General features: G+C 42.1%; 1 protein-coding gene and 1 pseudogene across 8 annotated transcripts in view; both read left to right on the top strand.

The window, feature by feature from the left end:
• The window catches only part of Hydin (HYDIN axonemal central pair apparatus protein), a 410,895-nt gene that overhangs the window by 327,440 nt on the left and 61,969 nt on the right, over positions 1-21,486 (top strand). For all 8 annotated transcript variants that reach the window (XR_015448741.1, XR_015448747.1, XM_087204682.1 and 5 more), the window contains 10 exons: positions 2,034-2,242; positions 2,421-2,603; positions 3,558-3,677; positions 4,264-4,423; positions 4,527-4,699; positions 10,210-10,408; positions 15,055-15,154; positions 16,359-16,458; positions 18,034-18,202; positions 19,069-19,307. Coding sequence is in view for 6 of the 8 variants with exons in the window: in XM_087204682.1 (XP_087060808.1) it covers positions 2,034-2,242; positions 2,421-2,603; positions 3,558-3,677; positions 4,264-4,423; positions 4,527-4,699; positions 10,210-10,408; positions 15,055-15,154; positions 16,359-16,458; positions 18,034-18,202; positions 19,069-19,307 (1,652 nt within the window). In the remaining 2 variants the exon portion in view is untranslated. The remainder of the gene's footprint in view (positions 1-2,033; positions 2,243-2,420; positions 2,604-3,557; positions 3,678-4,263; positions 4,424-4,526; positions 4,700-10,209; positions 10,409-15,054; positions 15,155-16,358; positions 16,459-18,033; positions 18,203-19,068; positions 19,308-21,486) is intronic.
• Positions 14,051-14,558, top strand: LOC101726474 (ubiquitin-conjugating enzyme E2 L3 pseudogene; annotated as a pseudogene).

The following is a 21,486-nucleotide window of genomic DNA, read 5'->3' as shown; positions in this document are numbered from 1 at the left end:
AAGAAGGTCCCTCCCAGCACAGCCAAACCTGAGTCAGCTGTGGGGACCTGCATGGGGCGCCACATGCTGTGCCGTCCTCACATCCAACCTTCCTCCCTCCCGAGGGGCTGCTAAACATGAGGGCTTCTCCCCTTCCAACTTTTGCCACCCCCAGGGAAGGGCCTAGGAAACTTGTCACATTGCTCTGAAGTTCCACTATAAGGAGAAAATAAGCAAAACTAGCTCTTTGAATCCTTAGTACTGCAAAAAAAAAAAAAAATGTATATAAAAATACTGTGATGCTAAATGATTCACATAGTACACAGAATAAAAGAATCAAGAGATGTGAGTTAAGGGAACACTTGCCACCAGGGAAAGGATAGATTATTAAAGAAATTAAATGGGAAAATTAGATACTTTGGGTAAAGTCACTTTTTATCTCCTTGCCTGATGATATAATAAAATAAATTCCAGTCAGATTAAAAATATAAGAAATCAAAATAAAATGATGTAAAAGTGAAAGAAAATGTATATACAGTTATAGAATAAATCACAAAGAGGTAGCTTTAGGCAATAATATGCAGATAGTACACATATTAAATTTATCCCAGGGCCTGTTATCCCCTAGGAAGAATGATGGCCATGCACACCCTCCTCCAAACCCTGCCCTTCTGCAAAGGGAACAAATACAATCACCTGTAGACCCTGCCTACCTTGTAGAGAGGTGACAGAGCTGACTCCAGCTTCAATGTACAAGTTACTGGGAAATAAGCTTCAAAGCCAGCAGCAGCCATGGATATCCTCACCCAAGCAGAGCATCCATGGTGAAATTTCAAATCAAAAAGGCAAAGAAAAAAAAAAAGTCACCATCATCAGAGGTGATTATTGTACCAACCCCTTATTCTGAAAATTGGCCATGTCAAGGAAAGAATTAAGCAACTTTTAACATCTCATTCTAGGAGGCACTCTAGTGCTGCAATTGCCAAAGGAAAGTTCTTCATTCTAGTAGAATGCCAGCTTAAATTTATAGAAATAATGGTAGAATTAGAAAATCTCTGTTTTGTTCTCCCCAGAGAAGTAACTGAGTAAGGCTCATCAGTGGGTACAAAGAGCAGAAGGTGAAGGCTGAAGCCAGGTGTGGTGGCACATGCCTATAATCCCAGCACTCAGGAGGCTGAGGCAGGAGGATCACTGTGACTTCAAGGCCAGCCTGGGCTACATAGTGAGTTCAAGGCAGCCTGAACTACATAGTGAGACCTTGTCTCAAAAAAAAGGTGAAAGCTGTTAGAGAACAAGACACTCACACCAGCCAGAGCATCGTCCCCTGGGTGACTGGCAAACTCCAAAGGGAAGAGCGTACTTTACAATGGACAGACCTGGCAGGCACCTCTCTAGCCTGAACATGCTTTGCAGATGTAACCAGGGCTCAACCCGACATCATTTGTCCCTTGTGTTGCAGTATGAAGTACGTGGCATCACTTATGAATCAAATCAACTTTAAGTCTTATTCTCAATTTATAGGAAATTCAGGGAGGAGATGAATAAGTTAACTGGCACTATGGGAAGAGTCAGTACAATTCAGACCGTGGGAAATTCTGTAAGAACGTGGATCTGGTTTCTCAAAAGAAAATCAACATGATTAAGGGGGGTGAGAAGATCTAGGTTAAGACACTAAACCCTGGATTTGAGCTTCAGTATCAGCACTATCCAAAAAGATACTATAGTGTAATGACAAGAAATGGTTCTAGAAAGACATCCCTGGGACAAATAGAAACATTTTAATGTGGACTGTGTGCTAGGATACTGCCAGGAGCTGAGACTCAGTCCGACATACTCCCAGCCAACTTTCAGCCTGCGCTAGGGCTTCAGTCAGTAGGGTGCCAAGGAAACACGGGTCTTGTCACCAGCACATGAGGCTGCATCCTGCTGGGTCCCCGCATCCAGCGCCTGCAGCTCTACCACCCCAGACTGCACGTGAGCTGTGAGCATCTCTGTCTTTGTTGGTGCAGACGTCAGAGGAGTACGTAAGACTCTGTGCTCATTTTTTCATGAAGGGCCAGGAGGAACAGGCTATCTCATCTAAGTCAAGCAGATTGAAACTGAAAGAAAAACCTGAACCACTCCAGGAGACTCAGAAGGAAAAACGTCGCTCAGCCCTTGGCAAGAAGGTCGTTTCGGGGGGATCTGCTGGACCCATTGCTCCCCTGACAGACATAGACCAGAAGAACTTTGGTGGGCAGCCCTCCCAGGAGAAATTTGTCAGGTAGGCCTCTCGGCACCCCAGGGGGGACACTGAAGCCTCCAGTTAAGCGTGCACAGAGGGAACCAGAATGCCCACCATGCCCGAGCCCAGCAGGACGGGACCTCTCCCACACAGGTGTCCTGTCTTCTCTTGTTGGAGGGAAGCGCTCTCACTTTAAAATCCTGCGTGGTCATTTCAGGCTGAATTACTTCCGGTGGATCGTGCCGGCCAATGGAGAAGTGACATTGCGAGTGCACTTCTCTTCTAGTGCTGTCGGGAACTTTGACCAGACATTTAACTTTGAGGTCCTTGGAACTCGTCGCCAATACCAGCTTTATTGCCGAGGTGTCTGCACTTATCCATATATTTGCCAAGACCCAAAGTAAGTGTATTTTATTTTAAAAGAACAGGTCAACAGGTACATTTTGGCTTTCCCCCATGGTACTTTGAACAAAGTCTCTCTTAATAATACCATGGAGCCTGGTGTGGTGACACACACCTGTAATCCCAGCACTCAAGAGGCTGATGCAGGAGGATCACAAATTCAAGACCACCCTAGGCTTCATAGCAAGACCCTGCCTCTAATAACAACAGCAATTACAATAACATGGAACTGAGACAGCAGCCCAGACATTCCTGTTGCATGAGGCTTCACTGTCTTGGACATTGACTAAGAGGTACAGGGAGGGATGACATGATAACAGAAGGTTAGTATAAAAAAGGGAGGAAAAAAGTCTTCCTCTGGCAAGTTAGTTTGCTAATTTAATTATTAAGCAGATTTAAGTCAGCTTTGTATTCACTCTAGGACTTTATCCTTTAACGTGAATATACATGTGAATCTCCATGGCTGGCCTTTTTCTGAGCTCCTGTGCAGTTCATTTCAAGCACCACATAAAGGCACCTAGCTGAGCAAGCCCTGGAGGAAGAGGCCTTTTATAGCTTGTCCACTGAGAGGAACTTTTTTGCCATTCTTACCCAAGGACCTCATTATACCAGAGAACTCAGAAACTAATGAATATCCACCACAACTCATTTCCCAGTGATTCTTGGGAATTTTTCTAGCTGGGTACACTAGAACAGAGCATCCAGCCCTGCCCTTGTTGTGGAGGACACCTCTGGGAGTCTTCTTCTCAAGTTCAGACCATAGTATCTCTTCTTAGATTTGGGGGCAGTTGGAATAAAGCCTCAACAAAGGTCCTCAAATGAAGAGCCGCTCTGTCTTCAGACACCCGGGCCCTTTGCTGAACAGGAAGTGCTGAGTTCGTGTACATACCACATGGGGGCTTGAACTTCCCATCTGTCAGCCTCCCTTTAACTCTTCTTCCTCTCTGTTCAGAGTGGTGTTTCCTCAGTGGAAGCAGGACATGAAAGTAAATGAGGTCATCTTTAAGAAGTATGTTATGAGCACGAAGAGGTTTTACTTCGGCCCACTGCTTTGTGGAAAGTCAAGAGACAAGTAAGCGTTCTGTTCATTCAAAGCAGACTTCAGACTCCTGAGCTGGGTTCATGAGTCACCTGAATAGTTTTTATGGGGACGTAGCTTTTACCGGCACTGCCTCAGCCCAAGGCTACAAACCAGGAGAATGGGTCCTTGAGTCCCAAGTTCATTGCCCAGATGAATCAGATGCCACTTTTCCAAATGGAGAGCTGAGAAAGGACCAGGTTTCAGAAGGGTAGGGAAAAGAGTTCTCTTAGAAATATACCAAGTCTGAAACGCTTGGAAGGTATCTCTAGAAGCCACATAAAGCAGAGAACAGGCTACCTAGTTTGGATTCTCCAAGGAGAGATCTGTCTTCAAGGCAACAAAAGCCATGGGTCATGAGTTGGCCTAACAAGAGTGCACAGGCTTCTTTTTAGGGAAGGACCAGGGGTGGAGCCCTGAAGAACTTCACCAAGTCCCATGCGGTATCCCTAGAGGCAAACCTGCGCAACTACAGGTCTTGTTCTCAACCACCATGCCATTGCCTCGGTGTAGCCACACTATCGCTCTGAATTGCCATTTCAGTCCTCACAACCACATCCCCATTCCCATTCACTTCCAGGTACAAGTCATCCTTATTCCCAGGCAACGTGGAGACACTGACAATCCTGAACAATTCCCCCATGACGGTGGAGGTGTGCTTCTGTTTCCAGAATGATGTCAAAGCAAGCACCTACTTTCTGGAGCCTGTCAACATGACTCTGAAGCCCAATGAGAAGCAGGTAAAATTGCCTGGGAAAGGTCTACCGGGACAAGACTTTCTTGGGAAATCTGAGGCCTTGCCATCATCAGGGTAAATGCACTTTCTGTTGATTCTCCCATCAGATGCTAAGTGTCTGGGCCTACCCTACTGCAGTTGGCATCTTTGAGGATAGCATTGTCTGCTGCACCAAGGAGAACCCGGAACCAGCTATCTTCAAACTAAGCTGCCAGGGGATCCGCCCAGAACTAGAGCTGGAACCCAGGCAACTACATTTTGATCGGCTCTTGCTGCACAGGTCAGAGTTCTAAATGATGCTAGGACTAGATGAAATTTAAAGAACATTTAGTTCCAACTCATTCTGATTTGCTCTCAACAGATGGAGAGTGCTGGAATTCTGCATCTTGGGAAATTCCTTGTTTGAGTACAAACCCTGATGATTAGTGACCCTATTATGTTCACCAGTTGTTGACTTGGGTTCAGGGCATGGACTTTAATAGACTCCCAGTGAGGTGAAATAAACCCCCTAAGATCAACTGCCAAAGAATGTGTATTTTTTATTTTTCTCAGGAATAGCTTTCTTCACATCCTCAAAGTGGTCTATTACCTAAAAGGTTAAGAATCTCTGCTCTAGAAATTAGAGCTCAGAGACTGCTAGACCAAATGTAAAACTTTATTTATTCATTCAGTGGAGTTATAATATCCTAAGTAGAGAATGTTTATTCCTGATGCTGCCGAAAGATAAAATTTTCATGATATGTGCCCTGCATTCCTCAGTCTTCGGCACCAGACCCCTCCCCTAATAAATACTAACTGGTGAACTAAATGATAACTGAAGTAACCAGAGAGCTTTTTCTGACTCCATGGAGAAGTCTGTATTACAGGCAACTGTGACTGTCAAGCAGGTGGACTGAGATATGGCCCAAGTCTTGCCACTCTATGAATTTTGGGTCATTAATTAACCTCTCAGTATCTTCATAGAATATGAGGGATTAATAATACCAATTTTACCTTTGTAGTTTTTAAAAGTAAATCACATTCTGCTAATGTAACTTATTACTGTCAGGTAATCGCAGCTGCCTACCTCACTGGCTCCCTCTTTAGAAGGATGATTATTATATGATATTCACAAACCAAATGACAAACTTAATGATGGCAGTCCTGAGTCCGTGGAGTAGAGTTTTCTTCCGGCAACCTGACCAGCCTAGTTCATTGTCCCATCTGAAACTTCAGTTGGTGATTCTAGGCTTTTACATTGAAAAGCTACTTTTTTAAAAGGCATGTTGCCCTTCTAAAACATAGAGGTTTACATTTAGCAGGAGTGCTTGGCTGCTAACTGAACGAAGCTTTGAGAGAAAGGCAGACAGGACAAATGAGCAAGATAGGACACTTGCTTCACAATGGAAGAGAGAAAGGAGAAGGTTTTTCTGCATAAAATCAAAGATACTTGGCTTTGATTCACCCCTATTCTGTGGGTATTAACTGCACACCTGTCACAGTATTGAGGGAACCATCTCAGCCACTGAGGAGATTCCAGTCTGGTAAGGAAAACAAGCAGGTAAACAACTAAGAACAACTAATTACATAACACAAAGCCATTCATCTTAGGCAAATTGATGTTGAGTGATGAATAGAAAGCGACCCAAAGGTGACCAAGATTTTGGAATTTAGCAGACACTATGACATTAAACCAGCTATTATAACTATATCCAAATTCATAATGAAACATTGGGCCAAGATGAATGTGACTGAATAGACTGAAAATCCTATAAGAGAAATGGAAACTATTTTTTAAACACTAAGTAAATATTTTAGAATGGAAAAGTACAATACCTGAACTGAAAATTTCACAGAGTGAACTAATCAATGGTTTAGAGACAGCAAAAGAATCAGTGAATTTGAAGATAGATTAAATACAATTATTCAATTTAAGAATAGAGAAAAACTAGACCCCAGTAAATGGTAGGGCCACATCAAGAAATATAACTGATATATAACTGAAGTCCAAGAGGAAAAGGAGAGACAGTGGTGCAGAAAAATGTTAGAAGAATGGATGAAACATTCCCATATTTGATGGCACAGCATAAACTCACCATTCTTAGAAGCTTAGCCCACCTCAAGCTGGATAAATGCCAAGTCTTGCCACTAAATCTCTGACTCAGAGGCCATCAGTTAACTTTTCCAGGGTTCAATTTCTTTATGGGTCACCTGGGGTTAACTATATCAACTCCAAGAAAGAAAGCCAAAGTATAGAACACCTACTTAAAACTAGAGGTAGAGAACAAAATCTTGAAAGCCACCAAAGGAAAATGAGATATGTTATGACTTATTTCTTATGGGTTGCAATGGAGGCTGGGAGACAATACAATGTGCTAAAAGAAAATATTATAGAGCCAAGATTCTAGAATAACAAAAATATCCTTCATAACTGGAGAGAGAATATCAGTTAAATAAAACTGAAATCATTTATTGCTAGTACTTCTGCATTATAAGAAATTCTAAAGGAAGTGCTTTAAGCCAAAGGAAAAGGACATCAGATAGAAACTCAGAGTTATAGGAAATAATGAAAAGTATTTACAAATTTAAATATGTGACCAAATATAAAATATTTCATTTTACTTTCTTGATTTAATTAAAAGACAATTATTATAAATAAACATACTAGTACCACATTATGGGACTTGCAAGGCATGTAGATGAATACATGTATATAGATATAATTGTGCATTAACAGTACCACATAAATGAATGGTGGATAATAAAAGAAGTGAATGTTATTGCAAATATATTGCATTTTATATTGTGATAAAATACTAATTCTAACTAACTAGGAAATTAAGGAGATACAGTGGTGCCTTGGTTCATGAACTTAATTTATTCCATAATTCTGGAAAAGATGGCCATGTTCATGTTTATGCGGAAAAGATGGCTGAAGTCGTGTTCATCACCCCATTCAGGGTTTGCAAACAAAAACAAAATTTTGCCAAATGCTTCTGTTTGTGAAATAAATTGTTTGCAAGCAAAAGCATTTGTGAACCGAGGTACCACTGTATATACATAGAGATAACTACATAGCTAGCCAGATAGATAGATAGATAGATAGATAGATACATACATACATACATACATACATAGACAGACAGACAGTAATCCCTAGAACAACTCATAAAAAAATATGCTAGCACAAAGGATTGGATAAGACCCACACAAATAAGAGATCCTAATATTAAGCTTTACTAACAGTTTCAGTGATACAAATGATTAGAAGGCACAGATGAAGAAAGATGTCTGGGCCATACTTTGTGACCACCCAGGTCCTTCTTTTCCACATCAGGCATGTGCTTTCTGGTCCAAATTAGTAGCTCAGCCTCTAAGTGAGGTTTTTGGGTAACTTTACTCAGCAGATAAAATTGAGAATATAATACACAGAGTTCACCAAAAAAATGTATACATCACTAAAAGAAAAACTCATATAAATATTTTAATACTAAATTTATTGAAGACATTGTGAGATTTATACAAGTTACCTTTGGCATCCACAATTACAAGAGGTGCTCAAAGTGATGGCAATTAGCTTCTGTCTAGAAGCTAATAAATGTCTAATAAATGCCTTATTAGTATGGTGAACTGCTAAAGTGTGAATACATTTTTTTGGCAGATTCTGTATGTAATGTTATATACTATGTGGTCCCTTCACTTATATGAAATTTTCCAGGAAGCTCGTTTCCATAAATCCAGAGTCTAAGCTTATTTACATAAGCAATCCTAAATCAGGAACATCTGCTAACATTCCACACAAAAGGGTTATTTTCCTAGAAAATATCACTAGTCTATTGACCATCAGATCCCACTAACATCATGTTTGCAAGGAAATTAGACCCAGTCACCTGCCTTTTTCTATTTTAAGGCTCATCTCCATACCATCAGGAGAGATATGTATTATAAACCAGATTCTTTAAACCACCAACCCCAACAGTTATAACCAAAAAAATCTTTATATCAAAATAATACATTAAAAGTATTTGATTAAACCAGAGAAATACATGAAAAGGGATAGTTTGAAAGTCAAAATAAATAATGATAGTAATGTACCATAACCTATTGAATAAGATAAAAATCATGAACTTACTGATATAATAAGTAAATGAATAAGGAAATACATGAGACAGAATGGAATGCTCTTCTTAACTATAGATTACCAACTAATAAATAGAAAGACTGATAGACTTAGGTCTAATCAATAGATGCTAAAACTAGCAAGTGAAAGTTTGATTGGGAATAGGATATTTACATAGTCCCAAAGTATCTCCTCACGAACTACATATTAATTATAAAGGAAAAAACAGTAAATCCACAGTGGAGAAATCAGGTAGACATTACCTTAACCAAATCATCAAACCTAACATCACTAATATTGGGACAAACTGACATCATGGGACTCTTGATATAAAGCACTGAGAACATACCAGCAACTGCAGCACCCACCAAAAATGCATATACTAGATCTAAACATGAAGACACAGCAGACAAACCCAAATTAAATGCTCTTACTTCCTCACACCTGGAAGCATCATCTCCCAGTAATTCACCAAAATGACAAACAGGGAAAGAGGAAAGTGTATATGTTCTCAAGGCCCTTTAGCAAACATGGGGTTGTTCCTTTGGCCACATAAATACAAATCTTCAGAAAGGGTGACATTGAAGACAGCAAGAGAATGGGTGCTGTTCAAAAAGGAATGTTACCCAAATGTTACCACAGCAAAACAGGAAGAGTCCACAGTGTTACTCAGCATGCTGTTACCATTGTGGTAAAAAAGGAAGTTAAGAGCAAGGTTCTTGCCAAGAGAATTAATGTGGGTATTGAGCATACTGAGTAACTATAAGAGCTGAGATAGCTTCCTGAAACGCATGAAGGGAAAATGATCAGAAAAGAAGGGTTCAAGTAAAGAGCCAGCAAGTTCTGCCCAGAGAAGCGCTTTGTGAGAACCAATGGGAAGGAGCCTGAGATGCTGGAACCTTTTCACTAAAAGGTGTTCTAGGGTCCTAGATGTGAAATGGTCCTGAATTATTAAGTGGTTTTCTTAATTGAGTAGGAGTGTGGTTCTCTTACCCCCAGGAAAATAAATACTTGGAGCAGAAAAAACAAATCAAAACTAACTGGCCTGTGCCCTTCAAAGTATCGAAGTCAAGATTCACAGAGAAAGGCAGAAGAAATTTTCCCAAGAAGACTAAGTTGATATGCAGTTAAATTCAATCTGTAATCCTGGATTGAATCCTTCATTGGGAAAAAATAAGGAGTTATAAAAAATCATTAGAATAAAGATAAAATTTGAGTACCAACTGTGGATTAAGTAACAATCTCATATCAATGTTAAATCCCCTTGACTTAATAAGAATTCTTGTTCTAAGGATATATGCACTGAAATGTTTAAAGCTAGAGGAACATTATTATCTCCAATTTAACTTCAAATGATTCTGAAAAAATAACATGGATATGAGAGGGAGTGTGTGCTCGTGTGACTACAAAGCAAAGAGGGTAAGATGAAAACAATTGGTGGATCTGGATAAAGAATTTAGAGCAATCCTTACAACTTTTCTCTAAGTTTTAAATTGTGTCATGTAATGTGGAATAATTTGGACTAACTTGTACATAAAAAAATTTTAAATCACACAAATTAGCCCAGCCCCACAAGCTAAGAGACTTAAATAAAACATGCAGGAAAGGAAGGTTAAGAAATTTTTTAACACTCTCACACCCAAAAGAGAAACTGATTTTAAGACCGACAAAATTTCTTTTGGTCTCTTCAGAAAAGAATCCAAAGTAGTTCTCCTCCGCAATGTCACACCCCTGCCTGTGGCCTGGCGGGTCACCAGTCTGGAGCACCTGGGAGAAGACTTCACATTGTCCATGATGCAGGGTATCATCCCTCCCTCGGCAGAGTACACCCTGCACGTGCACTTCCAGCCCTCCAAACCCGCGAACGTCAAGAAGCCTATTCGGCTGGAGGTGAGGCATCTGTAGACTTGGTTCTCAAAATGTGTGTACATTGGGTTCATCTGCATATAGACACAGCCAGTGTCCCTGTCACATGCCCCCATCTGGTCCCTGTTTGATCTTGCTGTAAAATCTTGCTCTGCACACAACTGCAATGTTATGATATCTAGGTAAGCATTAGATTCCTGACGTCACACCCCAGTCCTCCTCACCTGACAGATTCCTATCTCAGTAAATATCACCCTCCCCCATTGCTTCCAATAAATCCCAGATAATCATCCTTAATCCCCCCCTCCTGATAGAGTCCCTTCTGACCTCACCCTCCAATAAGCCATGCCAGTTCTGCCTCCCAGTATATCTCCTCCCCATCTGCTGCCTTGTCTACACTGCTGCCACCACCCTCTGCTAGGCCACTTGTTCCCTCTCTCACCTGGACTTCTGCAGAGGCTTCCTAACTGACTTCCATTGTTACATCCCAAGTGTCCAGAAAGATCTTTGCAATGACAGCTCAGGCCACTCCTCCCTTCCTTAAAGCACCTGCTGGCTTCTCACACCAGTAAAAACCATGCCCAGGGTGCTCGCCTGCTTCTGAGCCCCTGCCTGACTTTGTACCTCCATCTTAATCCCCCTTCACCTTTACTCATTGGCCCCCACCATGCTGTCTGAGCTCTTTCCTGTCTGGGCCCTGACATTGCTGCAGCCCTGCTGAGAATCTGTCCCTGTGCTCAGTGGGGAGTTGGCACTGCGTTAAATTTTGCTGAACATCAACTGGGCTTCCCTAAGCATCCTGCTAAGGGAATCCCTGGTGTGTGCAGTCACTTAGCATCTCCCATCCTTCAGAGCACCAGCCTTTCTCACATCATTCTGCTTCTTTCTTTCCCTCTTCATACTCCTTCAGGGCAAGATCTCTGCTGGTTTATTCACCATCTCTGTTTGGGTCCTAGATTGCTATAACAAATTACCACAAACTGGGTGCCTCAAAACAATAGACCTTAGGCTTCCACAGTTCTGAAGACCAGAAGTCAGAGATCAAGGTGTTGGCAGGGTCATACTCCCTCTGAAGGCTTTAAGGAAGAATCTTTCCTTGACCCATCCAGTTTCTGGTGGCCCCGTAGAGTCCTTTGCCTTCTGGTTCCATCACTCTAGTTCAGGGATGGCCAACCTTTTAGGGACAAATGCCCAAACTGCAATCCCAAACCCACGTATTTATTGCAAAGTGCCAACGCTGCAATTAAACCTGAATACTGAGGCTTTAGTTTAGAAAAAACAACTCATACATTAACATCTTTTGTCTTAAAAGAAAAACAACACTCGTGCCATAGGGTCACCACCTATGGTGCTCTAGTTGTTGCCTCCACCATCACGGGCCTTCTCCCGTCTTCTTCAGTTTCTGCCTCTTATGAGGACACAGCTGAACCTCTGTATCTGTGGGCTCTGCATCCACAGATTCAACCAGCTGTGGATTGAAAATATTTGAGGAAAAATTGTGTATGTAATGAGCAAATGTAGACCTTGTGTTCTTGTCATTCCCTAAGCAATGCAGTGGAACAACCGTTTCCATTGCATTTACATTGTATTAGTGTGATCAGTAACCTAGAGATAATTTAAAGTAAGATTGTGTAGATTGTATACAATACTGCCCATTTTATATGAGGGACTGGAGCATCCACAGACTTTGTTAACCATGAGGGTCCTGGAACCTATCCCCTGTGGGTACCAAGGTGATATCGTTGGATTTTAGGCCCACCCAAATGATTCAGGATGACCTCATCTTGTCACCTTTGACTTTAATTACATCTGCAGAAACCCTTTTTTTCCTTAAATAAGGTCATGATCACAAGTTCCAGGACAAGAAGTAGCCATGCCTTTTAGAGAATTATCACCCCACCAACTACACACCATCATACCGCCAGTGTCTACCACAGGCCTGGAAATAGTAGGTGCTCAAGTAGAATATGATGAATGAATGAATGAATGAATGTCATTGGCTTTTAACGCTTGAGTTGATTCTGTACCATTTAAAGCATCATCCAAGCTTCTCTCTGAATATCTCCAGGGATAGAAAACCTATGGCCACTTCATAGCAGGCTGATCTCCCTTTAAATAAGTTCATGAATTCTTCCTTAAGCTGAACTCCAATTTCTCTCCATAACTTGCATGTATTAGTCCTATTGGGAGCCAGTAAAGAGATTTAATCTCTCTTATCCCCTACCTATGACAGCCCTTCAGGTAACTGATAACATACGCCGATAGATTCATTCAATCCACAAATGTATGTGAAATCTAGAGATCATACATGCTTTATAGAATTGGTCTCTGTGAAGGCCATGTGACTGGGATAAGGGCCTGGGGTCCCTTGGGTATCCCAGCCTCATCCTTCAGTTGCTGGATCATGGGGAGTCCAGGGGTTCCCATGGTCAGGAAGTGCAGCAGGCAGGCAATAAGGGGCCCCTTAGAGAGGTCAGCATAATAACTGCTTATCAAATGAAACACATCTATTTAATAACCGTTGTGACCACCCTGGTGTCCCAATCAAACAACAAGCTGATTAGGATTCACACAAGGCAAGATGGATCTCAGACATTTATGAACCCAAAGTAAACTACTGCTCCTCTTCCTCGGATTATCTCCTTCAACATCTATAAATATTTTGCTTTCTCATCCCTTCGGAAAGTATTCTGGTGAATTTATCTGTGTGCTTCTTAAGTTGTCCTTCCCACTGCCCTCAATTACAAAATCTAATCCTACCTCCCCTACTGGAGAAGCAAAGCAAACAGAATAATTCTCTAGCTACTTGATACTTTCAAAAGACAGGTCCTGTACGAATTCATTCAGGGTAAACAGGAAAAGAGAAAATGGAAAACTCAAGTCGGCCCAGTTTGCTCTTTGGAACATTAGCAAAGCTGGGCCGGAGATTTAGCTCAGTGGTTCTGCCGGCTGCCTCGCAAGCGCAAGGACCCGAGTTTGATCCCCCTGTACCCTAAAAAAAAAAAAAAAAATTAGCAAAGCATGTGTTGAAAGAAAATAGAAGCCTGGTGCGGTGGCGCATCCATGAAATCCAGCACTCTGGGAGCCTGAGGTGAGAGGAGCAGTTCAAGGCCAGCCTGGGCAAGTTAGCAACATGCTGTCTCAAAACTTAAAAAAATTAAAATAGTCTGGGGCTGTAGCCCAGTGCAAAAGGCCCTGGATTCAATCTTCAGTAGCAAAAAAGGAAAGGTAGAAATTCTGAATTAAAACTTGGGTTTGATGAGAGCCTCAAATTTCACATTCTTGGGTTCTTGACACTCAAAGAACATGTAATGGCAAACATAATTTAGTATTTCAACTGGTGGCTCCCACTACCCAGCACCTCCCTTCTTGACAATCAGGCCCTTCGTGACCTCCTGATTAGTCTCCAGAGTCAACAGTCAGGTGCAGATGACAGCTGGCAGCAGACCAGCAGCTCCTCAGGACAATGAGGGAGGAATCTCCAACAGGGATCCCTCTAAGGGTCAGTGAGCAACCAGGGCCCCTCCATGGGAGTAATGATAACCATGTTCACATATGAAATTTCCCATAGAGAAATGTTAAACACTATTTTATATGAAAAATCTAGCACTTTTCCCACAGATTGAGTCCCAGAGAACAGAATGATTCAGGTTTCTAAAATGAGAAGAGCAGAGATCCAAGATGGCAGCCAGCAGGAGGCTGATGAAAGACAACCCTCCATGTAAGGGGTCCTTTAGAATCGAAATCAACTTTCCAGCAGAGTACCCATTCAAACCACCAAAGATCACATTTAAAACAAAGATCTATCACCCAAACATAGATGAAAAAAGACAGGTTTGCCTGCCAGTAATTAGTGCTGAGAACTGGAAGCCAGCGACCAAGACCGACCAAGTAATCCAGTCCCTCATAGCACTGGTGAACGACCCCAGCCCGAGCACCCGCTCCGGGCTGACCTAGCTGAAGAATACTCTAAGGACAGTAAAAAATTCTGTAAGAATGCTGAAGAGTTTACAAAGAAATATGGGGAAAAGCGACCTGTGGACTAAAATCTGCCACAAATGATTCCAGCAAGTGTGAGCAGAGACCCCGAGCAGTGCATTCAGACACCCCGCAAAGCAGGACTCTGTGGAAAATTGACAGGTGCCACCACCTGGCTTTCACTTGTGGCAGTTACTAGCTTTCTACAGTTTTCTTAATGAAAAGTGATCTAGTAACCTGTAAAGAAAGGATTAAAAATTTCAGATATTCTAAAAATAAATAAATAAATAAAAAATAAAATGAAAAGAGCAGAATGCCGTGCAAATGTTTTCCACTTCAAGTATCAGAAAAATGCTCTCCAGGTTTACCTGATTTAAGAGTTCCAAAAACACCTTGCTGCAGTGTCTGCTCAGTCCAAACTTCAGGAATGCAGGGATGATCAGATGACTCCTTTAAATTCAGTAAAACGACAGGTGAAAATGTAGCGCCTCCTCATCCCTACCCTGTCTACACCAGCATCTCCAGAGAGTACAGGAGGAGCACGAATCCTACTAAATGCATAATGAGGATAAGAGACCTACAGCTAAACACATCTCCAAAGCATCCTCTCCCATCTCCACTTCGTGTCAGATTTCAGGCTCTGAGTACCTTGTGGGTCTCACTTTGACTGAATAATTCTCTTACCCTGACAGGTTTTAGATGCAGAAAATCTTGTTGGAGTTGTGCAGATTGAAAATATCCTGATCTTTGCAGAATCCTATGACATCGCCCTGGACATCACCTTCCCCAAAGGTCTGTTGAGTCTTCTGGGAATAGTATTTAGAAATTGTGTCTCCTGTGTAGTACAGTTCTATATAGAGAAAGGCTAGGGTGTTGTAGTATAGTGGTGGATGTTGTGAGGGAAGGTCGGTTTTGGTAAATAGTAATGCAAATTCAGAGCAATGTCAGCAACACCACTACCAATTCTAATTTCATCAACTGGAGATAGCAAAAGAGCTCCTCATCTGAGTACTTGATGGTAAACACATCACTTCTGCCTGCATTAATTTTCTATCACTGCCATGTCAGATTGCCCCACATTTTCTGGTTTAAATCAACACAAATTTATTATGGATGATTCTGGTTCCAAAGTTAGAAGTTCAAAATGGGCCTCACTTGGCCATTCAGCTTATTCAAAGCCAGAACTGTTGAGCCAACTCTTCTCACATAGCCATCTCTCTGGTCTCCTACTGCTGCTGTCTTCTGCTTTTAAGGACCCTGTGACTACTTTGGCCACCAGAACCATCCATGTTAATCTCCATATTTTAAGGGCCGTTGATTAGCGACCTTAATTCCCCTATTGTTTTATAAGCCTCCAACTCCAGGGATTAAGATGAGTTACCCTGGTGGAGAAATATCATTCTTCCCAACAGGATGTCCTAATACCTGAATTGTAGCTCTCTCTTGACCACTTAGAGCTACACCTTAGCTTTGATATCATTAGTCTTATAGGCAAAGATCTTTATTGCAGCACTATTTATAATCATGAAAAGTTGGAAATAACCTAAATACCTATCAATAAAGGAATAGTGTTATTGTAGGAGTAATATTGTCAGTTGTGGAATGGCCATATCATGAAATATCATGCAGCCACTAAGATCACATTTAGGAGTTTTAATAATTTGAGAAAATAGTTTTGATGCTAAGTGCAAAATAAAATGACATACATTTGTGTGTAATATCACAACTCTGTAAATTGTACACTTTATACAAAATTCTTTAATACTTGAAGCTTTAGTTATGGTAAGACAAGGTGAGCTGCAGAGAGAGGCTGACCCTAGGACAGGTCGGTGTCTGTTCATTGACAAGGTGCTCTTCCAGCCCCCAAGTTTTCAGAAAACAAATTCTCTGACCTTGTCGCCTTGGTTTTTCCATGTGAGCTTCAGTGGGAAGTTCTCCTGCTCCGGCTCCCACATCCACTCACTCCCACCCCTGGCCCTGGCCCCGGGCTCTGCAGGAGCTGAAGGAACCCTAGACTTTGGGACTGTGAAGGTCATGGAGGATCTGAAGCAGCTCCTTCAACTGAAGAACCGAGGGAAGTACGAGATCATGTTCAGGTAACCTGAACCCCTCGGGCATGTGGCCGTCCACATCCACTCTTGGCCATGAGTGGCCACAACAGTCTGGGAATTTTTTTTAAATGAAGCAAGAAAATCTTAAGAACTCCTTCTGCTTTTGGCCTCCCTTGGTTTTAAATTAACGGAATCCCAATGGCTGAGAGCAGAGATTTTTATGTTGCTCTCAACTCTGCAACTTAACCAGGGACCTTGGAAGGCCTCTGAATGTACCTGGAGGCACAGGAGTCTGTGATGAAGGGAGAAACTGGAGGAGATGAGGCCTGGGAGGTGGCCTGGCTTCAGGCTGTCCTGTCCTACTTCCAGCTCTGATCTGTTCCACAGGAGAGATTTCTACATACATAAGTTACTGTGTGAAGAAAGGGTCTTCCAGTGTGTTTTGTTTGCTTTTAATTTTAAGAATCACTGGGTTATAGAACCCAAGTAGTGACTTGGTAGAATACAGCTGCAGTTTGTGTTCATTCCTTGAGACTAAAAATGAAGCCCTAGGTAGGGGAGGTTCCTCTGAGAGAAAAAGGTGGCTTGGGGTAGGAGAGAGGGAGGAGGTTGTCAGGAAGGTTACACAATCCTTCCTGGTAGACCAGTACTCAGGCCCTGGAAACCTCTATGACAATTCACAGCTGACAGAGGGACTTCCCACTGCAGACTTGAGATAAATTCGATGTGTTCATGATCATTTTACTTCAGCTGAAAGAATATTGACACTAGAAAAGTCCCACCTCCATACCATCATTCATTAGAACCAGTGAGTGACACTGTAAATTGAATTAAATAAAAGTCAGGCAAACCTAGAAGAAAGCCACTGGCACCTTGGAATTAGTGCAGAATGGAGTCTTGCCCGTTTGTGTTTTGTGTCAGACCATGACAGGGGCTTTAGCTCTGCTTTTTTACATTGCCTGGGGTGGAGCCTACCTTGGCTGGAGCAGGCGGTCACTGAGGACTCTGCAGGGACCTAAGGAAGCACAGGGACCACTCCTGCAGCAATGGAGCCATCAGGGCTCCCGGAGCACTGGTGATGGCCAGACTTCAACTCCAACTCCAGCGTCCATTGCCACCTAAGTTCCTCATGCCTACCCCAGCCCCTCCACATTGTCATGAGTCAGCTCACCTCTGGGGTTCTCACTTCACCCTCATTGGGCTAGGGACCCCACATCCTGTGCCTCTGTGGCACAGCCTCTGCCCTGACCATCTTCCCTTCGTCCCCTGGCTTTGTGGTACTCTGCTCTCTCTGTGTGCTGCATTCCATCTCAGAGAAGAAAAGGAAAAACAGAGAGAGTAAATTTGGTTGGTACTTCTCCAGCATTAGGTGTCCCTGTTGAGCAGAGATCTCCCACAAAGGATAGAAGATGTCTCTCTTTACCCCAGCATCAATTCCTGGCCTGGCCAGTCCTGTAAGTCACTGTACAAAGCACACTGGACCCTGCCCAGTGGAGTAGTTAGCAGGACTCTTAGCAGGACCAGAGACACAGCAGGCCTTTATCAGCCTACACTGTCCTGTCTAGGGTCTTAGGTTCCCTAGATAGTAAGTTAAACTGACCTTTTATTCTTGTCTTTCAGCTTTTCTGTGGACTCTGTAGGAATTTTGCCAACCAATGTCAATTCCATGATCTCAGTCCTACCCCAGAGGGGCTCACTGTCAGCAACAGAAAAGCCCACGAATGTCCAGGTGTTCTTTCGTGCAAAAAAGGAAGTGAAGATTGAGCAGCAGCCCATTTTGTGCTGCCAGGTGAGAGAGCTTCAAGGGAGAGGCTGACTTGATGGCAGGTTGTGGGCCTCTTGCTGAAAAGAGGAGTCCGCAGTGCCTTCATCCATGCTGCAGGGGTGAGGAGAGGGAGGCCTGAGTGGCAAGCAGATAAGACCTGCCAGAGTTTGTCCCCAGCTAGCAGGCAGAGGTGGGTCAGGTGGGAAGTGGGCAGAGTCAGAATGAGAGGAAATGTCCCCCAAATCTTTCAGAAGCCACAGAGACAAGGAGACTGTACTCCATCGCCAAATGCAGATGACTGAAAACAAGAGGCAGAGTTGCTCTGTGTTCACCTTTGGTTACTACATAGTAAGGTAGCCAAGAGGTTGAAATGGATCTTTAAAAATTAGGGTTTTTGTTTTAGAGATAAGCTGACCCTCCAGCTTCCTCATGCTGTCTCAGTAGCATAAACTGCTACCTTTCAGCCTTGACACCAAGTAGGATTCCAGCCCCCTGGGGAAAATCTACATACACATATTTCCTACTTTTTGTTCTATTCTTTGTACAAATTGGAGTACCGCTGTGCCCTGGAAGAAGGCAGATTTGCTGCCCTCCCAATTTGGCCAAATTGTGAATAAACTCATTTTTCCATTTTTATGGGCTTTCTCATACTCTTGGTGGCAGGCAGGCAACCAATCCAGGGCTCAAATTCAGCCCTGACCAAGCCCTGCTGGTAACAGTAAGCTCTCTGTTAGCATTTACTTCTATTATAGTTGATGCAATAATATAGCATAAAGCAAATGAAATAAAGAACCTAGCCTAACATCAACAATGAAAGCTGGGAGTGAAGAAGGCAATCACTGTAGCTTTACCAGTGACTTACATCTTCCCAATCCATCTTCCTTTTCTAGATTATTGAGCCCAATCTTGCAGAAGGGGGTGAGATAATTGCCAGCATCCCAATTAAGTTTTCTGTGAATGCAGTGTATTCCAAATTCACCATCAGCCCCTCCTCCATCATCAACTTTGGGGCTTTGATCTGCGGCACTCGCAAGAGCTCTACCATCAGCATAGAAAACCAAGGCGTTACTGACTTCAAGTATGCCCTCTACAGGCTGTCAGGGGACAGCCCCATTCATCAGAAGAAACTGTAAGACAAGTATTCCCTAAACTCATACCATTCTCTGCTCATTTGTGCTTTGTATCTTACAAAGAGAGTCACATATTTCACCTAAATCCATCCCCTCCTCTTTTGTGAGTGAGGCCACTAAAGTTTAGAAATGGCTCATCCAGGATTTTGCAGGAAATCACCAGTAGATCTTGGTCCTGAACTCGTATCTTCTGACTCCAGATTTCATACATTTTCTAGCTGCTGTCAAATATAAGATGCATTCTAGTCGGACAAATGTAAATTCTTCCACATGGGATTCTGTTGTTATCTTGATGCTTCTGATATGCTAAAAGATTTACTAGTAAGTGATTGTCCTACTGTTCCGTAGGAGGTCCAGAGGCTACTATAACAGTAAGCTAAATCAAAAGAAATTATAGTTATTCTTCAAGATGGGGAGTGGAAAGGATACCCTGGAAATCTGGAGGAGAAGTGGGGTGATGCTTTCAGTCTACCAGGGACTGTTACTGTGTTTTCTTCTGGAAGACATTTTATCACAACAGCTACCTTAATAGTTGTTCCAACAGCAAAATTCTGTGTTCTTCAAAGGCTGGTTTTCATTCAATACACCAAAAACAACTTACCTTTTGAGTTATTTTGGTTTCCATTTGATTATCTTAGTCTTTAGGGGAAAATTAAGAATGGATTAACTGGGCAGGGGATTTAGCTCAGTGGTTCCAGTGCCTGCCTCACAAGCGCAAGGTCCAGAGTTTGATCCAGGGTACCAAAAAAAAAAAAATGGATTAATCAATTGCCAAGGTACTTCTGACTTAATTTTAACTTTCCAAACTTATTTTTTTCCTTAAATTCTTTTATTGGTACATTTTAGGTACACAATACATTTACATTTATCATTGGGTGCTTGTACCTGTGCATGATGTATCTTGGTTTTTATTTTTTTCTCCATTACCTGTGCACCCTTCACCCTGTCCACCCTTCCCTATTTATATAGACTTCATTTCTTTATTTTTTCTCTTCTCATAATTTTTCCTTTCCCTTCTTTCCTTTCCCCTTCCCCTCCCACCACCCCACCCCTTTGGACCTTTTCCTATTTCAAAGCATCAATTATTAGTTACTAATCCTTTTAATCCTTATTTACACTTTCAGTTTCTCACACTAGAGGAACTATTCGGTATTTACACATGTGTGTCCTATTTATTTCACTTAAGAGTATGGCCTCAATATGCATCCATTTAGCTATAAATGACTCTAGTTTCTCATTCTTTATGGCTGAGTAGTACTCCATTATACAAAAAAAAAAAAACTACATCTTCGTTATCCAGTTTCCTGTTGATGGGCACTTGGGCTGTTTCCAAGCTTTAACTATTACAAACTGTGCCACTATAAACATGGGTGCACATATATCGCTGTGGTATGATTCTTTTAATTCTTTTGGGAAGATTCCCAGTAGGGGAATAGCTGAGTCAAATGGGACCTCTAGCCCTAGTTCTTTTAGGTCTCCATACAGATTTTCACAGTGGTTGCACCAGTCTGCACTCCCACCAACAATGGAGAAGGGTTCCTTTCTCCCCACACCCCCGCCAGCATTTGTTATTGGTTGATTTCTTGATAGCTGCCATTCTTTCTAAGGTGAGGTCGAATCTCAGTGTTTTCATCTGCATCTCTCGAATGACCAGTGATGTTGAACATTTTTTCATATATTTATTTGCTACTTTTACTTCTTTGTCTGAGAAATGTCTGTTCATTTCAGTTGCCCATTTTTGAATTAGGTCTTTGAATTTGGGGGATCCAATTTTTTTCAGTTCTTTATTCTAGATAGTAGTCCTTTGTCTGAGGTACAGCTGCTAAAAATTTTTTCCCACATTGTAGGTTGTCTCTTAGCTCTGTTGGTGGTTTCTCTTACAGTGCAGAAGCTTTTTAATAAGACGAGATCCCAGTTATTGATTCTTTCTGCTAGTTCCCATGCTACTGAGGTTTTGTTCACAAAGTCTTTTTCTGTGCCAATGTCTTCAAGAGTTCTAACTTATCTTCCAGCAAGTTTAATGTTTCTGTCTTAATATTTAGATCTTTAATTCACTTTGACCTGAGTTTAGTGCATGGTGATAGATATGGGTCTAGTTTTAATCCTTGGCAGGTTGAGATCCAGTTTTTCCAACCCCATTCATTAAATAGGCTATCTTTCCTCCAATGAGGGTGGTTT

The sequence above is a fragment of the Heterocephalus glaber genome, unplaced genomic scaffold, assembly GCF_053883595.1.
Source record: "Heterocephalus glaber isolate CG9 unplaced genomic scaffold, H.glaber_assembly_v1.0 deba00000071, whole genome shotgun sequence".
NCBI classification, from domain to species: domain Eukaryota; kingdom Metazoa; phylum Chordata; class Mammalia; order Rodentia; family Bathyergidae; genus Heterocephalus; species Heterocephalus glaber.
Note: the sequence above shows the minus strand (reverse complement) of the source record. Positions and strands in the feature narration are given on the sequence as shown.